Here is a 21,561-nt window from a genome sequence, read left to right as displayed (position 1 = left end):
GAACCTCTTAACCACAGAGACCAGATCATCCTCCTGTGTTCACTGGAGGGCGCTTGTAGCAAAATCTTCCTACTCTCCTGCTCCTTGCTCTCTTTGTCCCTGTTTACGTGTCCTTCGAGGCCCAGCTTGGTGGTGTTTCAGGGAGATCTCCCTGGACCCCCAGGCTGGGCTGGGCATCCCTCCTGAGTGTGTGTGTGTGTGAGTGTGTGTGTGCGCGTGTGCGTGTGCATATATGGCACCTTATACATCCCTGCATCATGGGACCTGCTGCACTACATGGCAGGTACTGTCCTGCGTCTGTCTGACCCACTAGACTGTGCTGTTGCTCTGGGGCAGAAACCGTCTCTGTTTCACTTCTGAATCCCCAGGGTTTAGCACTGACCAGGCACGGTAGAGGCACAGTCAGTGTTTAACCTAGATGGAATTAATGGAACCTCCTCTTGGGAGTGTTCACGGGCACCACCTTTTCTGTAGTGACAACTTTATATGCATTCCATTTTTTTCTTGAATTATCGTCAAGTCCACTGGACAAACCAGTGTACTCAGTAATCACTGGGCAGAGCTGAGTGCGATCGAGGGTTAATTCTATCCATGCAAAAGTATCAATAGTTCAGTTCGTTTCAACCAGTCCAGTCAATTTGAATCTTTTTTTTTTTTTTGAAGTATAGTTGATTTACAATGTTGTGTTAATTTCTACCCTTTTTTGAGCCTATACTTTTATGCTCATTTTCTCTGGGTTTTTTTTTTTTGCAAGAGGTAGCATCAGAAATCCTAAAATCATAACCGGTTAATAACTTCCTGTTTTGTCATCTATAAAATGAGTATAATAATGCCTGCTCAGCTTGCATAGGAAAGCTTCATGGAGATCAAATAGGCTGACATTAGCCAGAGTGCTTTGTCAACAGCAGAGCTTATCAGAGGTCTGATCCCTCGTTATGATTGTCATCTCAGATGACTGTAATGCAGGGCTGCCTTTCAAGGGCAGGAACACCTGTGAGTCTGAAAGTATTGGTAGAAGAAGGGCACGTGCAATTATCTGCTAACCTGTTTTGCTGCTTCCAAGGAGGGTATTATTTTGTTTTTTTGACCTAGTGTGACCTCCCTACGTTGCACCTAATTGTGTTAATCTCCTTCCTAGAGGACCACACGTTTTTATTGGTGTTATCTTCCACCAGCAAAAACATTTATCGTGTACCTACTGTGTGTAAGGTACTCTTATGAAGGCCACAAGGGGAGCCAGTTTCCTCTGTGTCTTCTATTATTGTTAAGTTCAGGGGTTCTTAGCCCTGGATGTGCATCTGGACAATTTCTGGGACTTTTAAAAAAGCAGATGCCGAGGACTCGTCACAGACCTTCTGAACTAGAATTGGCTGACATTAGACCTGGACGTGAATATGTTTTAGAAGTTTCATAGGTTCTTCCGATGTATGGCCAGGGTTGGAAATTAGGAAAGTTAGTATCATATTCTGTAGTGTGATGTTTCTACACCTGATGTTTCCCTTCTTCAAGGAATTATGTTTCTGAGTGGCCTGGCACACATCCAAACTGCCCAAACATAGACCCATCCCTTAAAGATCATTATCTTTGCCCGGTCGACACTCGTACAGGCTTGGCTTAGCGTGGTTCTCCTTAGTCTACAAATATTTGGCTATTCGAATGAATGAACAGAGAGCCCTGTAAGTGAATATCAGAACATACCCATAATAGACCAAGCATTAGAACCCAGAAATATGGATTCCCAGACCAGTGCCTTGTATTTTCTTAGAACTTCCATGTGCACCAGGGTCACCAAGGGCCTTGGTTGAAAAGGAGGTTGCCCAGGCTCTCCCTGGGACGCTCTCAGGAGCTGGACTGGCTTCCTTCATTTGTCAGAGAGGAAAGAAGGCCTTCCCCGCAGAGCTTGGGAATTAGACGGGGTGGCACAGCTGAGAGCCTCGTGTGGGAGCCTCTACCGCGTGGTGGGCGCTCGGGCAGTGGCGGTGCTCTTGCTGAGAAGCAGCTTCTTGACCAGCATGGCTGTGCTGCTGCCCCCCACCCCAGCCCCCCAGGATCCCCATTCAGTCCAGAAGGACCGAATGATGTGTCCTGTCCCATAATTGTGATGGTGGCAGCCCTGCTGCTTGTCCCCCGGGGGCTGATGCCCAGTCTTCTCTTCCTGAGGTTGTTTCCCTGCATCTTTCCCGCACCTGATGCGTTCACGCGCTGGGAAGAAGGACTGGGGATGGGTCCTATCCTTACTCCTTGGTGATGCTGCGCTTGGCCGTCAGGGCAGGCAGGGCAGAGGTGGCTGCGGGGTCTCCGCTCTGAGTCTCACTCTGGACGGGCAGGGGCGAGGGCGTTCCAGGGGTTAAGAAGGTGGGCGTGGGCCCGAGAGATGTGGGTCTCATCCCATCTTGTAAAGGTTACACTCCTGCAGCTGAAGTTTCCTCAACTGCAAAATAAGCATAATCGTAGTGTATGTTTCACTTAATCCTCTTGTGTGAGGATTAATCGATCATTTGGGAGCTGGGAGAACCTTCCAAGACGAGGCCCTCCCAGAAGTCTACTCAGTGCCCTTCCTTCACAGAATGTTCCAGAGCCCATCACTTAGACATTTCCTTTTCTGAGCCCTACAGGGTTCCTTTTTCAGGGGACTCATCCCATCCTGCCCTGCACTGTGGTTGGTTGCACGCTTACTTTATTTCCAGCTGCTCCTGCTGGGTGGGTTTCGGGGTCCCGGCCCACACCCTCCGGGACCCGCACCTGCTCTCCCCCTGCAGCCCGCCCTGCGCCCCTTGTGTGAGGTTCTCAGAGCACCTCCCGACCTCTACCTGGAATGCCGTCCCCCACACCCCAGATTTGCCTCCTCCAGGAGTGATTAGCACGACTGAAGGATTTCCAGAACGAAACGGTGCTTGTGAAAACACCCAATAACTAACTGTGGCCGCTGCCCACGGTCACTGTTGGGTGAATGGATGGTGATATGTGACGGTTTGAACGAGGATGGGGTCCTCATGGCTCGGGGCGGGTTACTGGGCCACCAGCTGTTTTTCCTCGCAGTTTCTAATACACACCCTGCTGCTCATTCCCGAGGCCCACAGCAAAGCCCGTAGGAGTAAAGTGATTAGAGGAACTTCAGCTGTTTTGCTCCCTGTGAATGGCCCTCTTTCATCAGGATGTGCAGGGACAAGGGCCTTTTTAAACCCAAATATCAGGGAAGGACGAGAGTTCCACCAGAGCCATTTGCCGTCTGGGTGGGAACGCCATCTGGAAGGGGACTCTGCTTTCCAGGAGGGCTCCATCCAGCCTCTTCTTCAGACGTTCATCCTCCTCTGGAGGGCGGGGAAGGCAGGGGCTGGGGGCACTTCAGTTCGCGATGTGACCACAGCAGTGCCGGACCTTTTCTGTTGTACTGACGTCTGCGCCTCCAGCCAGCCAGCTCCCTGCTTCTGCCCTTCAGAGGTCTCCAGCCCCAGTCAGTAAGTATCGCCACCGCTGATGTCTGCCCACCACCCCCCGCCCCCCGCCGTGTCTTGGTTTCTGGATGACACTGGCTGTTGCTGCTCTGAGGGCTGGGGTTTTCTGGAGGATCCTGTCTGTCTGCAGGGCCCTGCAGAAATTATGAGCCCGTGTCATCTCCTAAAACCGGGGTCTGAGACATGTCTGTATTGTGGAGATAAAAGCGGTGAGGATGGAGGAGGGAGGGCAGGGGCTGAACTTGTTCTTAATCCCCCGTCAGGACTTTTCCATTTTATTTGCCTGGGTCTGAGCTCCTGGAGCTTGAGTCGCTCTCTGCAGGGCACCAGCATCTTTGGGGAGAAGGCTGATTTCTCCGTAGTTGGGATGGGTGGTTTGTGAGTTTGTTTCCTTGTCCCGAGAACCTAGTAAAGTACGAGTGCCCCCCACCCCCAACCCCGAAATGGATTTCGTAAAGGACTTCCTTCCCGGTGGGGTGTCTTGAGACTGATGAATTGAATCGGGTACCGCGCCTCTCGTATCAGAGCCCTGGCCCCTGGCTGGGAGAGAGTGTTCATGTCAGCCGCCCACAGGGCGCAGGAGGCTCTGGGCCCAGAGTGAGCTCAGAGCAGAAGACGGGAAACAGGGTCATAAAGAATATCTGTGTCTCGTTTTCCTAAGTCCCATGACTGCCGTGCTCTGTGGCCTCTCGCCTCCGAGAGCCATCCAGTGAGGTTTTCCTCGTGCTGTATCTGCTTACTGTCTCTGCAGATGCAGGACCATCTCACGGGCTTGGGATGATGTGTTGTTCTCTGAGCTTCCCCGCAGCTTCAAATCTCCTCTTTACAGTAAACGCCTGTGACTAATTTCGGGAGGAGGACAGAGGCAGAGTGTTCCAGGGCCCCCATCCACACAGCCCCCAACTTCACGTGTAGCTGGGAGGCTGTGATTCTGTATTGGCCTCAGGAACACTGAGGAACAACTGGCCTTGTAAGTGATCACGGGATAAAACCAGCCTATGCTTTTGCATTGTTCCTTTTTTTTTTTTTCCCCCCCAAGGAAATGTAAGGGAAACCAAGGGGAATTTTTGCCCATGATTTCCAAGGCAAAGGTCACCGTCAATGGCTGGCTGTTTCCAGAGGGCTCAGGTTTCTGGTCAGTATGGATTTTTTTTTTCCTTTTTTTTTTTTTTTTAAAAACTCATGAACAAAAAGAGGTTGATGATGCCTTGCAAAGATTTTTTTTCCCCCAGCTGCTTCGATGAACTGATTGTTGTTTGAAGTTTCATGCGTTTTGGAGTCTTTCAGACAGTGATGAGAATAGGTAGTAAGTGATCCGTGTCTATCTAAAACAGCATAGTTCTGAAAACAAACTCAGTTGTAGGGTTTTAAGGAAGGAGTGGGTGATAAGTTTCAGGGCTGGAAAAGTGTTGGGTAAGTCTGCAGTTTGCTAAAACTAGACAACCTGGATTTTCTGTTGGCCAATGGATGCTAAAGAGCTTTTTGTCTCCCGTGGGTAAGTGAGACTCACAGAAAGGGTGCTTCTCGTTTCTTCCATTATTTATGGTCCTGGGCTCCTCAACACTTGAAACTTGCAGCACAGATACGGGACCCACAGAGTGGAAAGGATGACTTGGCAGTACATGCATGATGGTAGATGAAGAAGTGCTGTCCATATGTAAAGCGTTGCCTTTAGGAAAGAGATAAAGCCAAGTTGTCCGTAACTCAAAGGCCCGGATAACAGGGGCAGAACTGAAACCTACATATTTGGTATTTGAGCCGTCATGATTTTTAGCGTGAGAATTTAACCAGAAAAATGAACAGATGTTATTGTGGACTTCACGGTATGGAAGATAAACATTTTTCAATTCCAGGAGCTGCTGACTTAAATGCTGGTCCGTCCGGTGAGTTTTCTTAGCTCCTAGGGTTGTATTTTAGACTTAGCTGAGTTTTTTATTCCAGGATGAGATTGTTTAACTACTTACATTAGCTGTCTGGGGCAGTGGTGATTTTGCTGTTTTATATTACAGAAAATGTCCTTGTGTTTCTGTCAGGAATTGATTTGCTTTCTATTAAAAAAAAAATAGCACTCCTGTTACTTAGAGATTTTTCTTTCAAATCAAATTGTTTATTGGTTGCTGAAGAGAGAATGAATGATTTATATAGTTCCCTATAATTTGAACTGTGATCTTCTTTCACAAAGTTAATAAACATGAAATGTTTTTGCATTATAAAGTATAGTACATGTTTTATATCACTTTGAAAATTAAAAAATCATTTATAAAAGTTAATATTTGCTCAATATAGTGAGTTTGGAAGATGTTAAGAAATAGAAAGAAGATAATTATAGGTGGTACAACCCTCCCCCCACAGAAAAAAAAACACTTAATTTTGGTGTATCTTATGTGTAGTTTTCAGAGATGATGTTATTTTTAAATAATTGGTGGTAATTAATAGCTAATACAGTCCATTGGTTTATACAGTCTTAACTTCTGCATAAGATAAAGATTTTGTTTTGGTAGCCAAATCGTGAAAGTGAAATTTTTTATTGTAATTTAAAAAATTATATGTTGAATATAAATGTTATTGCTTTGTTAAAATAACAAAGACCAAAGATTCATTCTGCTGAGAAATTCATTGGGTCAACTTGAGATTTTCTACAGGTTTTCTACACAGCAAGCTTGACTAAGTTAAACTGGTCAATAGCCACCCACTTTTCTTAAGATGCAAGCAAATCGTGAAAGTGTGATTTCATCTTCCTTGTATTCTGTAAAGGGAAGACACCAAGAAGCAGTGAGGTTGTTAAAAGTTCAGAGAGTTAGAAGCAAAGATCAACAGCAAGAGTACGAAAAATTCAAAAAGGGAACCACCCTCTGCTCCTCAGAGAGTTGGTCTCTATTTTTTTGAAGATGTTGTATTACAGAGCGGTCCCTTTACAGCATCCTGCAGGAAGGGGCTCCTAGCTCTGGAGGAGCCCACGGAGAACCTTGGATGTTTTAGCCGAAGCATTATTTTATCACATAAACTCTCCAGCAGCAGGCTTGTAGGAAAGGTTTGGGGGGAGCATGGTGTGAAATTACTATAGAAGCTATTTTATCCCATTTGCATTTTACATGCTGCTCTCCAGCTTTTCCTCTGCAGCATGTCTCTGCCCATTTTCCTCTGTGAATTCCAGCCTAACTGCGCTCTGGTTTTTTCCCCCGCAGCTTAAGTGAGAGTTTTTTCATGGTGAAAGGAGCAGCCCTCTTCTTACAGCAGGGAAGCAGCCCTCAAGGCCAGCGGAGTCTTCAGCATCCCCACAAGCATGCAGGTGATGGCTCTAAATTGACGCTCTTACCCTGGGACTTATTTTCTGGGCAACAGAGGAACCCTCCATTACTGGTGGCGAGCACTTTGCTGGTTTTCAAGGCCAGGGAAATAGTGGAGCGCAGGTTTGTAATGACAGGTGCAGGTAGAGGCTCTCGAGCAGGCCACGCACGTTTTCCAGACGGCACCGGGAGCCAGCGACCCTTTGACCACGGTGTCTACGTAAGAAGGTCAGCAGCTTTCTGTTTGGATATAAAGATTTCCTACTCGGTGTATCAGTTAACTGCAGATTTTAAGTTACAGTATGACTTTTTAACAAATGCACCAGAACGCCTTATAGCCAGATGTGGTCCCCTTGAAAATAACCACCCTGGGGTCCTAGATGCCTAGTCCGTCATTTCTCTGAGCTTTTGGAAAACTCACATTTGGGGAATTTCTTTACGAGCCTTGGGCATGTACTGGGGTGGGAAGTCTTTAATCTTTAATGGTGGGTTTGGTTTTTTGGAAGTAGACAGAAGTGATAAAGTGGGGATCAAACTGAGTATTAATTGAGGTCCAAAAGCAAGCGAATAAGAGATGCCTGCAAAGTAATAAGACTGGTTTTCTTAGGTGACTTGACTCTGAACCTGAAGGCAGTTTGGGAAGAGGAACTCAGGAAACACTTGCGTACAAGTGGATCTTTGTAGCTGGTGGGGAGCCTCTGCAGGAACTTTTTGCACGGGCAGCACGTGTCGGAGTAGGAGCTGGAAAGGCCTCTGCCTTTCAGAACAGTGGCAGGTCAAAGCAGCTAGCAGTTGGGGCCAGTTTTTTTTGTCACTTGGATCATCTTGTTTGTCTCACCTCAAGTCATCCAGCCTCATTTTGGAGCTGAGTGCTTAGGTTAGAATTTCCTGTCTTGCATTTTATAGCAAACACCAAGGCTCAGTCAATATTTTCACATACTGATATTTATAATCAAGATTTAGGTCTGTTTTAAGCTAAGGAAACAATCTTCCTGCCCAAGCAGGCATTGTATTTCATGGAAAGAATATTTGCTTTGGAGCCAGACAGACCTGGCTTCTACAGTAGATCCCAGTTCTACAACTGTACAGAACATTCATAGTCAACTTCTAAGCCTCGGTTTCCTGATCTCTACAGTGGGCATCAAATATTGGTAACTCAGACGTCGTGGAATTTAAAATTTACACACGTAAACAGACTTACCTTCTCTTAGGTGCTCAGCGTACATTGCTGTAATTATTGCTACGGTGACCACTGGTACAATACCACTGTAAACAGAACCTTCGTTCTTGAATTTGCTAACTGTTCTGCCCCGTTAAGAGTGTAACTGTTGTTCGTGTCTTAACCATAACCCGTAAACAAAGCCGATGCTCAGCTTTGTTCCCTAAGTATGAAATGTCTCCTTCCTCTAATTCAGAGAATATTTTCGTACTGGGTGTGAGCCTGGGGAAAGTGACTGCACAACCATCGTGTAAAAACCCCGAGTCCAGCTGGCTGGCATGTCTCTGGCACGAGATGTACACGAGAGTAGGAAGGAAGCCTCGTGTGTTGGCTCTTCTGCCCTAGGGTCTAGGAGGGCTGGCGAACTCCAAAAGGCAGGGGGGCGCCCACTGTCCACAGATGCTTAGTAGGCGACCCTGGGGCAGGCACAGACTAGACTTCACGGCAAGTCCCCTGGATGACCCACAGTCCCCTAAGCGACCCCCATGCCGAGCCGAGTACAGTGGAGGGTTCACTCTGTCCATGTCAAGTCATGCAGCTCATGTCAGCCAGGCCAGTCAGGCTGAGACTCACTCTTTCCAGGGTTGACCTATACTTTAGGCTCACATTCTCTGCCTTTTTTTTTTTGCAATTGCTTACGGAACACTTGCACGTACAGAGACCGTGTGTGGCTACCAGGCCGGGGTTGGAACTTTTCTCTGTCAGCAATTACACATCTCAGCAGACAGTCCCACTGTGTGGAAAACGTCCCTTTCACTGAGCCACTCATCAGTCAGGGGGTTGGTTTCTGCTTTCGTCTGTGTGCTGCTGCGATTCGGAGTGGATCGTGGGGGCGGGGGCGGGGGGGGGTTGCCCAGGTGGGCCCGGAACCAGCCATGGTGGTTGTGTGCCGTCCCGATCACGCTGGTGACACGACAGGTGAGGGCGCTGTTGGGGACAAGATGGGAACAGGGACCGTTACCTCCAAGTCGTGCCTCGTAGGACGTGGTGCCAGTGTAGGGTGTCTTCCACTGTGGCATCCTGTAAGAGAACAGACGAGGGGGCACGTTTCCAACGACCTGATTCCTTTCTGAGGCAGGAAGTACCATTTGGACATCATTTGTCAATCTCCCCTAAAATTCAAAGGACGCTTTTGCAAAAGGAACCCATCCAATGGATTGATCCCTCTGGGGTTCTAATTGTGATCTATAGGGTAATTTTTTTTTTTTTAAAGCTAATTCTGTTTCTTCAGGGTGTTGCACAAATTGAAATGAATATAGATTTTCTATGAGTTACTCCCTGCACTTTCTTCTAGATCAGCATCTTTACAGATGAACCATTTCTTCAGAAAGAACCCCATGCAGACATTTTTTTTTTTTTTGAAATATACATAAGCTAGGAAAGAAGTGGCACTAGAACCACCCTCGCTACTTGCTAGTTACAAAGCTCAGGTACGGGGCCCCCTGTGTGCCTGGGACACACAGCCCTTCTTCGGTGAGGTGGATCCTGCATAGCTGTGGAGACTCACTGCCTCAGAGAACCCTTCCTCCCCTCCCTATAGCCCAGAGGCACCCCTGGGACCCTGGGGCCGCTCAGAGATGTTCAAAAGCTGACTCTGGATTACTGCCTCCTTTAAATAATCAAGGAGGTACAAAAAAAAAGAGTACATAATTTTTAGCGAGAAAAAAATGACATTGCTGTTCAATCAAGTTATGTCTCTGGGTACTCAGCACATACCTGCTCGCTATGGAGTCACTGAAACATTTCCCCTCCTGGTCGTAGAAGTCATGTCTCTCTCTTATGGACAATGTAGGAGTTCAAAGCAGGAAATGACCCCCGGTCCTTTTTCTTTCAGACCAACCCTTAGCAAATCCCTGTCTTCAGCTGTGTCCATAGTTTCTGCTGCCCCTCACCCCCCCGCAAAGTCATGTTTGCCTGAATTTAATAACATTTCTCCTCTAGGCTTGTCTGTATTTTCAGATTTTGTATTTTAAAAAACCCATATTGCAGTTATTTCAGAAAATAAAAGCAACTTTTAAAAGCGTGGCAATAAACTGTCTCACCCATCCTCATCATGCAAGACATTCAGGAATGGACTAAGGGAAGTCCAGGTCTTCTTTCAGACCCTTGGAATCAGCCTATTCTAACCTATCCTGCCTAGAAAGTGGGCGGGTGACCTTTTTTAAACTTTCTTCATTGGTCCAACAGGGGACCTGCCTCAACATCTTCAAGTAATGATCAACCTTCTGCGTTGTGAAGATAGAATCAAGCTGGTAAGAAGAGACGCGAGTGGCAAGTTTTAATTTTTAATTGTGAAATTTGGTAGGGACTTATTGACGAGCAGGGGCTTGGGGGGTTGTGGGGCTCTTACATCAGAGCAAGTTCTCCCAAACCGTTCTCAAAAGCCAAAGCCCGCTCTGCTCCTCGGTACCCAGAGGTGCAGACAAAGGGGGTGTCAGGTCTCTGGGTCAGTCTGTGCTAAGCTGGAATCATCATTCGCTGGATTTTATTTGTTAACCCCTTTAACAAACTTTGGGGGTCTCCTCTGACCCAGGTACCATCCCTCATGCTGGGGATATAAATGAGACGTAGGAGTTTTCATCTAAATTCCTAAACTCACGGGGGAAAGGTAGAAACAAAAGCCTTTGGTCTTGGATTGGTGAAGGAAGGGGGTGACCATCTGGCAAGGCAGGCCAGTAAGAGCATCTCTGCCTGTCTAGGCCGTGCGCTTGGAGAGCGCCTGGGCTGAGCGGGCCCGCTACATGGTGGTGGTGGACAGCAGCGGGCGCCAGGACACGGAGGAGAGTATCCTGCTGGGAGTCGACTTTTCCAGTAAGGAAAGGTGAGTCTGATGGACGGCAGCTCCTTTCTGTGATGGGGGCAAGAGTTGCTTCTGGAAGAAGGTTTTCAGGGTCCCACATCCACGGGGGCGGGTGATGGTAGGTGACGGGGTGATCAGGCACTGGGAACGGTGGAACCCCTGATTTTAGCTCTTGTGTGCCACGTGCTGTGCTAGGTCCAGTCTCTGCTCTCAGAGAGCTCAGGGTCTGCACTGTGCTTAGAGATTTAACCCTGGGTCCTATCAGGGGTGCCCTAGAGGACGGCACCTTAACCAGGAGGGCTTCCTGAAGGAGGTGACGGCTGTGGCGAACACCCCAGGACAAGCAAGAGCCAGCCAGGTAAAGCAGGAAGGCGCCCTCCAGGCCGACCATCCCATATAGAAGTATGTGATTGATCGGCGTTGTATCGAGCGCCTCATGCAGTATTAATATCCCGTGGATTCCCAAGTACTTGTTGATGGGTCCTGGGTCAGAGGCTTGAGGAGAGGTTTGGAATTTCCCAATAACTGGAGGCCAAGTTAGTTATACCATAGACCCTGTTATGTGTGCGAAATGAAGGTGCACGACTCTCCTTACATCTAGGATAAGTTAATGCGAGTGAGATCATTGCAGAACCTGAATTTGTTAAAACTGGATTAAAGTAGACGCCCTTTATTCATCATTCATTAATTTTCTCGTTCATTAAGCAGACCATTCATTTGCCTTCTTCTGTGTAGGAGGAAATAGGCTCAGCCCAGGAAAACAGAGAAGCAACAGTAACCACAGTTCTCGGCCTCAAAGAGCCTGTAAGCTCAGGGAAGGAGGGAACCATCGCCAGAACCTGGGGTGATGGGCCCAGTGATGGAGAAGTGTGGGGTTTGTTCCACACTCGTGACCAGGACTCCATTGCTTGTCACAAGTAAATGAACTAAAAGGGAAGCCGTTTCCTTTATGGCCTCGTTCCCAGTACATAGGAGCATTCTGAGTGAGTTTCTGCAGCTCACTTAGGGACGTGAGTCCGAGCTGGCTCCCGTGGCCTCGGCTGGTTGGGAAGTCTGGATCTGGAAGGATCTGTGTCAGGACGTGCCTTAAGGGGTGAGCTCCGAGGAGCCCCTTGGAGACCAGAGGGCTCCGTGCTCCAGGTCGGAATGCTCCCAGGCAGGTGCCCTCAGCAATGGCCGGGGATCCATCCTTCTGGTCATGAGGCAAAGAGACGTTCAACGGTGTTACGGTTATGTTTGTTCTCGGAATGGTTGGCCGGCCTTTCTGAGGGCCTTTGGGGGCAGGACTTCCCCCACCATGTGTCATCCATCCCAGCAGTGCTCTCTGGCCCTGAGCTGAAAGCTGCCTCCCTGGAGAATGTGCCCATCGTCTCAGCCTGAGCCACCAGGGCCTCAAAGGAGGCTGCCCCCCCCCATCCAGGTCATCTCTGTGGCTTTGGTCAGAGAGCACAGAGCAGTTAACCTGATGCTTCATAAGCGTCTCGCCCCGTGGGGTAGGCGGTCCTATAACTCACGTTTTACAAATGAGGAGTCAGAAGCCCAAGAGGCTGGAGTGGTTACACCAAGGCCATCCTAGTAACAGAGCTGGGACTCAGAATTGGGTTTTTATTGTAGACCTGTGGTGTAGACCCACTCATTCTTTTCCCACTCATTGTCCTCTGCACCCCCTCGTTCACCAATCCGTTCATACCCTCATGGTGCGTGCCCTTGTTCGCACGCACTTTCAGTATGCCAGGTGTCCTGCCAGGTGTCCTGCCAGGTGTCCTGCCAGGCGCGGGGGCTACATCGGTGGGAGAGACCAGCCTCTGCTCCCTTGGAGCTCACAGTCTAGATGGACGAAGTTTAGACACACGAGCACCTGAGACCGTCTTTACACACAGGCCCACGTGCTCATTCTCACCCACTCTCTGAAGTGCCCTGCCCCTCCTCTGCCCCCTCGGCACCAGCTTCAGTTCTCAGCGTGTCCCCGCTCCCTGGGTCCCCTCACCTCTGCTGCACGCTCTGCGCTCAGGCCAGCGTCCCCTCCGCTGTCCCAGCCTGAGCCACAGCCCGAGCACAGGTGCCAACTCCAAGGCCAGTGCTGGTCTCCTGTGTTGGGGTGATGGGTCAAGGGGCTGAAGAGGGTGAGCGGGAACCACGTGGACCTTCCTGTTGTCGGGCCGGATGCAGCGTCCCCCACGCCCAGGCATAGGGGCCGGGAACTGGGCACTTTTATCCATCTCCAGCTTGAAAACAAAGCCCTGGTCCTTACAGAAGCCTTTGGCCTGCTGAGAGCATGATACATTTGTTTTTCTAAATTCCTGCCATGAGATTTTGTTTCCTTATTCAAAATAAGAGAGAGATGAGGTGCCCCCAAAAGGGCTCCCCTCAAGGAGAGGGAGTCCAGATGCAGTGTCAGGAGAGAGCGTGGGAATGACGCCAGCCACGGCGGGCTCACGGGTTCTCCCTTGGAGTCACATCTACATCTGATTCCTCTGGGGATCAGAGCAGCTGCCCTGCAGGGACCATCTGGGGTTATTTTGTTTCAGATTCGGGAACACTGTGGGTGCTGTGAGCACGAACACCGTCCCCCACTTGTTAGTGTTTTGCAGCCCGTAAAGGACAGGCCTGTCTCCTTCCTACACCTCCAGCCCCCGCGCAGGCCCCGCCGGCTTCTCTGTCCCTGCCGCACCGGCCTCGGGGACCGGGGCCCGCTTCCTTCCCCTAGAGGTACCCCCACCCACCCGTTTTATCCTTTAGGGCTGTGCTTCCTCTAAAAAGACCCAGTTTCCCTGACCACGTGTCCCGTCCCCACTTCCCATATATATAAACCCACTGGCCCTCCTTCACTGTAAAAATCTTAACTGTCACTCACTACAGGACTAGTGGAGACTCACAGCAATAACAGATAAGGGGGCGCGATGGAATTGGCACCGTTGTTACAGTCGTGTCCTGGTCTCTGGTCTGCGCTCTGGACTCCAGGTTGAGACCCTGAGCGGAAGCGTTCCGTGGCCTTCTGCCCACCGTGTGTAGCTCTCACCAGGTTCCTCCCCATCTCTGCACTTAACAGAGGAGGGCAGTTTAGATGCTGCCCTGGTTTCCTAAGGAGCGTTTCGTCTCCACCTGCCCCGGACCTGGGCCTGCGGCTCCCCAGTCTGTGCTCCGTGTAGCTCTCTGTGCCGTTTTCTCTCCTCATTTCCAGTCCCTGGTGTGGGGCGTCGGTGCTGAAAGAGGGTGAGTGTCCAGGTCTGCCCACACCCTCCCAGGGCACCCTCCAGCCTGGGCTTTCTACATGTCTGTCTTGGGCTCCCAGCGTCCCCCTTCTTGCCTCTCCCCAGTGCGACACAGCTGAGTAACCCCGGGAGCTCTGAGTCTCAATGTCAATTTTATTTTGCCGCTCTACAAAGGAAATATCATTAACCCATCAAGAATGGGTAGGACAAATGTAAAATAGTTAGCTAGTGGGAAGGAGCTGCATCGCACAGGGAGATCAGCTCGGTGCTTTGTGACCATCTAGAGGGGTGGGACAGGGAGGGTGGGAGGGAGACGCAAGAGGGAGGAGATATGGGGATATATGTATACATACAGCTGATTCACTTTGTTATACAGCAGAAACTAACACAACATTGTAAAGCAATTATACTCCAATAAAGATGTTAAAAAAAAAAGAATGGGTAGGACTGCAGGGTGGCACCAGAGAATTTGCCCAACACAGAAGGCTTAGCCCACTTTGACCCAAAGGGCTTGAAACTTACCTTCCCCACAGATACAGAAGCAGAGGGTGGAAAAGATCCCCCGCGGCTGCCAAAGCTCTGGAGGGAGAGCGGTTCCTTGAACCCCAGAGCTGCCTGTGCGCACGGTCGCGTGTGTGTAACCGTACTCCCTGGGGGGCTGTTAGGCGGTAGCAGAGATGTCAGCACAGGATCCCTGGAGATTGTCTGAGCTGCCCTTGGCAGTGACGGCTGTTTCTCACAAGCAGACTCTTTTTTTAAATGCCTGAAGCGTTTTCATAGTGATCCGAGGAGACCCTCTGATAAAGCCCTTTCTTTTCCTCTGTGTTTCTCAGCGGCGCCAGGCTCTAAAGTGGTCAGGTATCATTTCGCTGTTAGGATGGGCAAAACAAAAGCAGATTAAACTAGTTTTTAAAACAGCAGCTGCACAAAAGGTACAGAAACAGAGGGCACTCTCCCCTCCCCTGTCACCCCAGGACAGGAGGCTGGGGGCGGCTGCCACGACCTGCCTGTGTCCCCCGGACTGTGTGTCCAGAAATGAACTCCAGTCATGGTGTTGGCACTCTCCCCTCCCCTGTCACCCCAGGACAGGAGGCTGGGGGCGGCTGCCACGACCTGCCTGTGTCCCCCGGACTGTGTGTGGCCTTGTGCCAGGCGTGCGCCAGCCATCAGCGGCCTCAGCCCTGCTGCAGTGTGGGCGTGTGGTCAGCTGGTTACTCCTGGCCCCCGAGAGCCGCAGCTGAGACCTGGCTGCAGTCACACCAGAATGCTGGGGTCACAGTTCCCTGTGACTGTCTCTAAGCTGGGGTCACTGGCCATCCCAGACCCACACCTTCTGGAATTCAGCGGTGAGCAGTCCTTGCAGACAGCCTTAGAGCTTCTCCCACATACACACCTAGGCAGCTGGACGCAGGGCAGGCGGTGGGTCCCCCATGAGCGGGACAGGCTGGGTGGAGACAGAGCGAGGGAAGACCACGTGCAGGCGGGTGGACCCTAACTCTAGGCGTCTTCTCTTCCCTCCCATGTAGTAAAAGCTGTACCATCGGGATGGTTCTCCGACTGTGGAGTGACACAAAAATCCACCTTGACGGAGACGGGTAAGGAGATCTCTCAGAAGGCTTCTTTCACTGTAGACTTTGAAACATCCATCAGTTTGGGCATCGTTGGATAATCATGAACAACGGAGTCACACATGTGACATGTTTGCCACATCAGGAGAAATAACATTGCCCTCCCATGAGCCACACAAGGCAGGGTACATGGGACATGATATAAGGGAGGTGGGTCACGAAGTACCAACAGAAACATTTACGGGATATCTGCTGCTGTACGAAGTTCAAGAACAGCAGTGAACAGACATTCATTCATTTGCCTTGATTTGTTAAATGAACACTCGCTGTGTGTCCTCCATGGGCTGGTCCTTGCAAGTTCACAGATGAATATGATGCAGCAGGAGCTCTAAATCTTTGAGGGCTGCAGGGAAGACACACAACCAACAGGTGCAGCAGTGTTTCAGGTGCCATTTGGGGGGCTGCAGAGGAGGAATCATCCAGGTGGGCCTGGGCAGGTAGACCAGGGCCAGGGGGCCGTCCGGATTCTGGGGGGAAATACTCAGGTACTGTCACAAGTGGGAAGAAGCAGGAGAGGAAATTATCTCTACTTGAATTCCAGCAGTAAAAGTTACGTTGCCTTGTAGATAGAACTGCGAGGGAAAGATAAACGTTAGATTTATTGACGACATGGGCTTATGGTTACATTTTTCCTTTTTAAACTTTTGTCTTCCACTAATGTATTTTTTATGCAAGTATAAAAAACATAGATGGAGTGTGGGGGACAGGAGGTAGGGGGCGTGGTGGGACAGTGCGGGCAGGTGAAGCGAGATGGTGTCCAGTGCCGCTGTTGCCTCACACCCTTTGCTGGGCTTTTAGTTTTTGGCTGACTTTGTATTGCTGGGTTAAAAGCCAGTCTTACGGATTTAAGAACTTATCTTTTTTTTTTTTGGCTTTTGCCCTTGTCTCCGTGGCCTGTGGTCCCTCATCAGACAGCATGAGACACACTTGTCCTCAGGGTGTCCACAGTGGGCTGTTCCCCCCGCCGTCTGGCAGAGATGTGGTCGGAGGGTCTGACTTCTCACCACGCTGTCCTTTGTTTTTCATTCTCAGTGGATTCAGCGTCAGCACGGCAGGAAGGATGCACATCTTCAAGCCCGTGTCTGTCCAGGCCATGTGGTAAGTGTGGTTTTAGGGACTTTTAACTCCTTAGAAATATTTTCCTAGCTGACAGCACAAATAAAAAAACCCCATCTACTTAGAAGCACATTTAGGTATGTTTATTTTATGTGTGTGGCAAAAAATATGTATCAATAACAAAATTTACCATTTTAAGCATTTTAAGGACACAATTCAGTGATATTAAGTACATTCAACAGTGTTGTACACCCATCACCACTATCCATTTCCAAAAGTTTTTCCTCATTCCAAACAGAAACTCTGTACTTATTAAACAGTAATTCCCTATTGCCCCCTCCCCCAGCCCCTGGTAACCTCTATTCTACTCTCTCTCTGTGACTTTGCCTATTCTAGGTCCCTCATATAAGTGGAATCATACAGTATTGGCCCTTTTGTATCTGGCTTCTGTCACTTAGCATAATGCTTTCAGGGTTCATCCATGTTGTAATACTTCATTTCTTTTTAAGGCTGAACAATAAATTTATTATATGGATGTACTACTTTTATCCATTCATCTCCTGATGGACATTTGGGTTCTTTCTATCTTTTGGCGACTATGAACAGAGCTGCTGTGAACATTGTTGGACAGGGTATCTGGTTGAGTCCCTGCTTTCACATCTTTTGGAATTTCTAGATCATGTGGTAATTTTGTATCTAACCTTTTGAGGGACCACCCGCCTGTTTTCTGTAGCAGCTGCACCATTTTACATTCCCGCCAGCAATGCACAGGGGTCCCAGTTTCTCCACATTCTAGTCAACACTTGTTATTCTTTGGTTTTTTTTTCATAATAGCCATCCTTATGGGTATGAAGTGGTATCTCATGGTTTTGGTTTTCATTTCCCTAATTAGTTAGCCTTGAGCATCTTTTCATGTGCTTATTGGCCATTTTGTATATCTTCTTTGACGAAATATCTGTGCAAGTCCTTTGGCCAGCTCTCAATTGGGTTGTTTGGTCTTTTTGTTGTTGGAGGTACCTTGTTTTTATGTTTCTACCGTCCCTGCTGACAAAATGTCATTTTAGCGCAAATTCACTGATTCCTTGTCCCTGGCACACCGAGGGTGATCAGTTTGCTCCATGAAGGCAACAGCACTCTGCTAGGTATTGAGCATCTGCGGAGGCATAAAACGGACATAATTCCTGTCCTCCTGGAGTTTAAAGTCTGTTGAGGGAGGTGGCCATAAACCCAGAGCAGAGTCCCATGTTATACTGAGGGGTGGGTGCTGGGCTGTGGGATACCTAATGCAGGGTGCAGGGGCCGGGGCAGAGTAGGGCCTCCCTGGACACCTGCATGGGGGGTGAGGTAGCTGTGGGTGAAGACTGCTTTCCACTTCCAGACCTTCTCTGAACCCGACACACGTTCTAGAGCCTCCTCATCCTTGGAGGGCTGCACAGACCACTCATGCAGCAGATCCACACGGCTGTCTCCCTCAAATAATCTGGGAAAGACTCAGGCGAAAGCCGGTGGCCTCTGATGAGAAGAATTCTGCCCAGTGTTTCAAAATAATTACTCTTTTCTCCAGGACAGTGAGAGTGATGCAGGATCCTCCTATGGGCCACGCGCTAACATCGTTGCTTTGTTTTTATGTCTTCTGTTCCTGCAGTCAGTTCAGGGTCATTTGGGGGGAAATCATGAACTCATCGTTCTCTAGACGTCCCAGATGTTCCTTTGTGGCCCTGGATAATTTGTTATCTCTTTCTCTACGAGCGAGTAAAAAAACAGGCCCATGGGTTTTTCCAAAACTACAGAACGATAATAAAATTTCGTAAATGTTCAGCTCAAGTTTCTTCCCTCCCCCAGTCTAGAGCTAGGACAGATGTGGACCACTGGGGAAAGTGAAGTGGGTTGCAGTGGTTTTTACGCCGTTGTTGAGCCATTAGTTCTCTGATAACTTCTCCATCCAAGGCCTCGCTCGTCCACCCTTCACTGATAACCTGATTCACCCCATTCACTGAGAAATAGCCCATATTTTTGTAAAAAGAAGTAAGAAAAGGATAAGTAAATTGGCTGTTACCAATGTATACGTTTTCAGTACTGTTTCTCCTGCCCGACTCTGCCTCCCAAAAGTTCTTCTGCAGTTAGTTCTTGTGAGTTTCTCATTTCCTTACGAAATCTAAGCATCTACGCTATTATAACATTGATGGGAGGGAGCTAGAAATTAAGTGACTGGGAATGCAGTCACATATCTCCGCTGCATGTTGAGGATGCTTTCCTTCCAACTGCTCGGCTGCATTGCGGTTCCCACATTCAAGGCAACCACAACCTCAGAAGTGAATCTCAGTTCCTGGGAGCTCATTCGCGGATGTAAAGTGACCTGGGAGCCTGCCCAATTGGGAGAGTTAGAAAGTTTTGTTGTCTCCTCGTTGGGGATGGTGACGGGTGCCGTCTCTGCTCTTGGGGTCGGTGCCTGTGTCCCAGAGGCCCGCAGTGGTACCTGGCGGCCACGTGTCCCCCTCGTAATCTCAGAGGTAAGAGCGACTCCAGCCCAGCTCCCCTCGTGCCTCCCGGGCCTGACCCTCTTCCCCTCCTCACCCCAGGTCTGCCCTGCAGGTCCTCCACAAGGCCTGCGAGGTGGCACGCAGGCACAACTACTTCCCCGGGGGCGTGGCGCTGCTCTGGGCCTCCTACTACGAGAGCTGCATTGGCTCCGAGCAGAGCTGCATCAACGAGTGGAACGCCATGCAGGACCTGGAGTCCACGAGGCCCGACTCCCCCGCCCTGTTCGCGGACAAGTGAGTGCGAGTGCGGCGCCCCTGCCCCGGTCCCCAGCCCCGAGCCTGCCCCCCGACCCCGAGTCTGCACAGCGTCACAGCCCCATTGTCTCCCAGAACCAGCACCCCGCGCAGGGGTTCCTGACCTGCAGCCCGTGGGTGTCTTTGGCTGGGGAAGGGTCTGACCACCGCCCCCCCCCCCCCACCTTTTAAAATGATAGACAAATTCGGGTGTGAATGCGTTTCTGGGGAGCAGCTCCATAACGTTCATCAGCTTCCCTGTACCGGAGCTCTGGTCCCTCCTCCTCAGGTCCAAAGTCTTGATTTCCAAAGCCTCTTCCTCTGCTTATAAGAGTGTGATGAATGTGACATCCGGTTCCTTGGGTCCCCAAACACAACTGCACAGAGGCAGGCCGAGGGCGGCCGGCTCTGAGGCCGCAGCGCTGCCCCACGTGGCCGGAGGCCGCACTCCGTTAACTCTAGTTCCAGAAGGAGGGAGCCACTCTCCCCTTCTCTCCTGGTTAGGACCCTCCTCCCCAGAGCATCATGTTCCTTGGGGACACCACACGCAGGAGGGCTGTGGACGGAGGGGAGCCCCCCGAACGAGGGGAGGACCGGGAGCCACGTTGTATGAGGCCTCAAAGAAATGACGAGAGCATTGGATAGGATACATGCCTTTGAACATATGAAGGGGCGTGACGTACAAGAAGGATTGTCGTGGTCCGTGTGGCCCCAGGGTTAGAACCAGGCTGATGCGTAGAAGGTGCAGGTAAACACATAGATTTTGGTTCTGTGTAAGCGTGTAAGGAGGTAACGGGAGCCGGATGCAGCTGGGGCCATGGGCTGCCTGAAGACGCAGTGATGTCCTCAGCAGAGTCTAGGGGGTCTGGGCCGTGGGGATGTCTCATGGCGGTTCCAGCGTCCGGCCCTGAGAGGCTGAGGCTCTCCAGACCCGCAGGACGAGTCCGCTTCCCAACCATTGTTTGCCCCCTTGGTCTGCCGTCCCCTCTGGTGGCCCCTGGGCGACTTCCCTGTCCCTCTCCCCTTCTCACTGAGAACGTGCCCAAGCCGTGTTCCGTGTAGCCCGGGAGCAGCTGGGGTTTCTGTGAACGCCGACCGCAGGCTTCCCGTGGCTTCATGTGGCTTCCCATGGCTCTGCGCTTTCCTGAATGTGATTTCTCTCCAGGCCAACCGAAGGGGAGAGGACTGAGCGTCTCATCAAAGCCAAACTCCGGAGCATCATGATGAGTCAGGACCTGGAGAACGTGACGTCCAAGGAAGTAAGAGTGCTTCCCTGCTGGGTGGGCTGGAGGTCATGGGCATCCCTGTGTCCTGTTGCCCTAGCACAGCCTAAGTCGGGTAGATCTAAGAGGTTGAAGTTGCCATTTTAAAAGGCCATATACAATCTGTTTATTAATTAGTGCATGTAAAAAAATCCTATTGTGATACCTTCCAAAGCAAGATGAAACTGCCTTTTAATGTTTTTCTCGATTACTTTTTTCTTTTTTCTGTTGCTCTTTGTCCAAGGAATGCAATGAATTGTAGTAACAGCTTAAACTAAGTAGATCTAAGAGGTTGAAATTGCCATTTTAAAAAGTCATGTACAATCTTTTTATGAATTAATACATAATAAACCCTATCGTGATACCTTCCAAAGCAAGATGAAATTGATTTTACGTTTTCACGGTGATAGATTTGATAACTGGAAAAGCATAAGTTTTTTCAACTCAGTAGAAAAGATCCCAAGGGAATCAAATTCCTTCTTTCAGATAATAAATGTCCCCTAGTCAGATTCACATTGAGGCCGAGTAGCCTGCATTCCCACCACCCACGCATGTGTGCAGCGTGTCTAACTGCATATGTGCTTACTCTGAAAAAAGCCCAAAAAACACTTTTTTGAAAACAGTCGTAGTTCATGTTGTGACTTTATTACTTCTTTGGAGAAACTGTTTTGTTGTTGTTGTTGTTGTTTTTTTAAACAAACACCCTTTCTTAATATTTTCCACCCCGCAGATCCGTAATGAATTAGAGAAACAGATGAACTGTAACTTGAAAGAATTCAAGGAATTCATCGACAACGAGATGCTCCTGATCTTGGGACAGATGGACAAGCCCTCCCTCATCTTCGACCATCTTTATCTCGTAAGAGGC

General features: G+C 49.6%; 1 protein-coding gene across 3 annotated transcripts in view; it reads left to right on the top strand.

The window, feature by feature from the left end:
- The window catches only part of SSH1 (slingshot protein phosphatase 1), a 59,871-nt gene that overhangs the window by 20,105 nt on the left and 18,205 nt on the right, over nucleotides 1-21,561 (top strand). For 2 of the 3 annotated variants that reach the window (XR_009005075.1, XM_057526810.1), the window contains exons 3-10: nucleotides 6,641-6,744; nucleotides 10,149-10,213; nucleotides 10,661-10,782; nucleotides 15,500-15,568; nucleotides 16,634-16,699; nucleotides 19,237-19,431; nucleotides 20,597-20,690; nucleotides 21,424-21,552. Coding sequence is in view for 2 of the 3 variants with exons in the window: in XM_057526810.1 (XP_057382793.1) it covers nucleotides 6,641-6,744; nucleotides 10,149-10,213; nucleotides 10,661-10,782; nucleotides 15,500-15,568; nucleotides 16,634-16,699; nucleotides 19,237-19,431; nucleotides 20,597-20,690; nucleotides 21,424-21,552 (844 nt within the window). In the remaining variant the exon portion in view is untranslated. Of the gene's footprint in view, nucleotides 1-4,554; nucleotides 4,591-6,640; nucleotides 6,745-10,148; nucleotides 10,214-10,660; nucleotides 10,783-15,499; nucleotides 15,569-16,633; nucleotides 16,700-19,236; nucleotides 19,432-20,596; nucleotides 20,691-21,423; nucleotides 21,553-21,561 lie in introns of those variants that run through there. The other variant, XM_057526811.1, reaches the window with a different exon arrangement.

The sequence above is a fragment of the Balaenoptera acutorostrata genome, chromosome 13 (assembly GCF_949987535.1).
Source record: "Balaenoptera acutorostrata chromosome 13, mBalAcu1.1, whole genome shotgun sequence".
Lineage (NCBI taxonomy): Eukaryota > Metazoa > Chordata > Mammalia > Artiodactyla > Balaenopteridae > Balaenoptera > Balaenoptera acutorostrata.
Note: the sequence above shows the minus strand (reverse complement) of the source record. Positions and strands in the feature narration are given on the sequence as shown.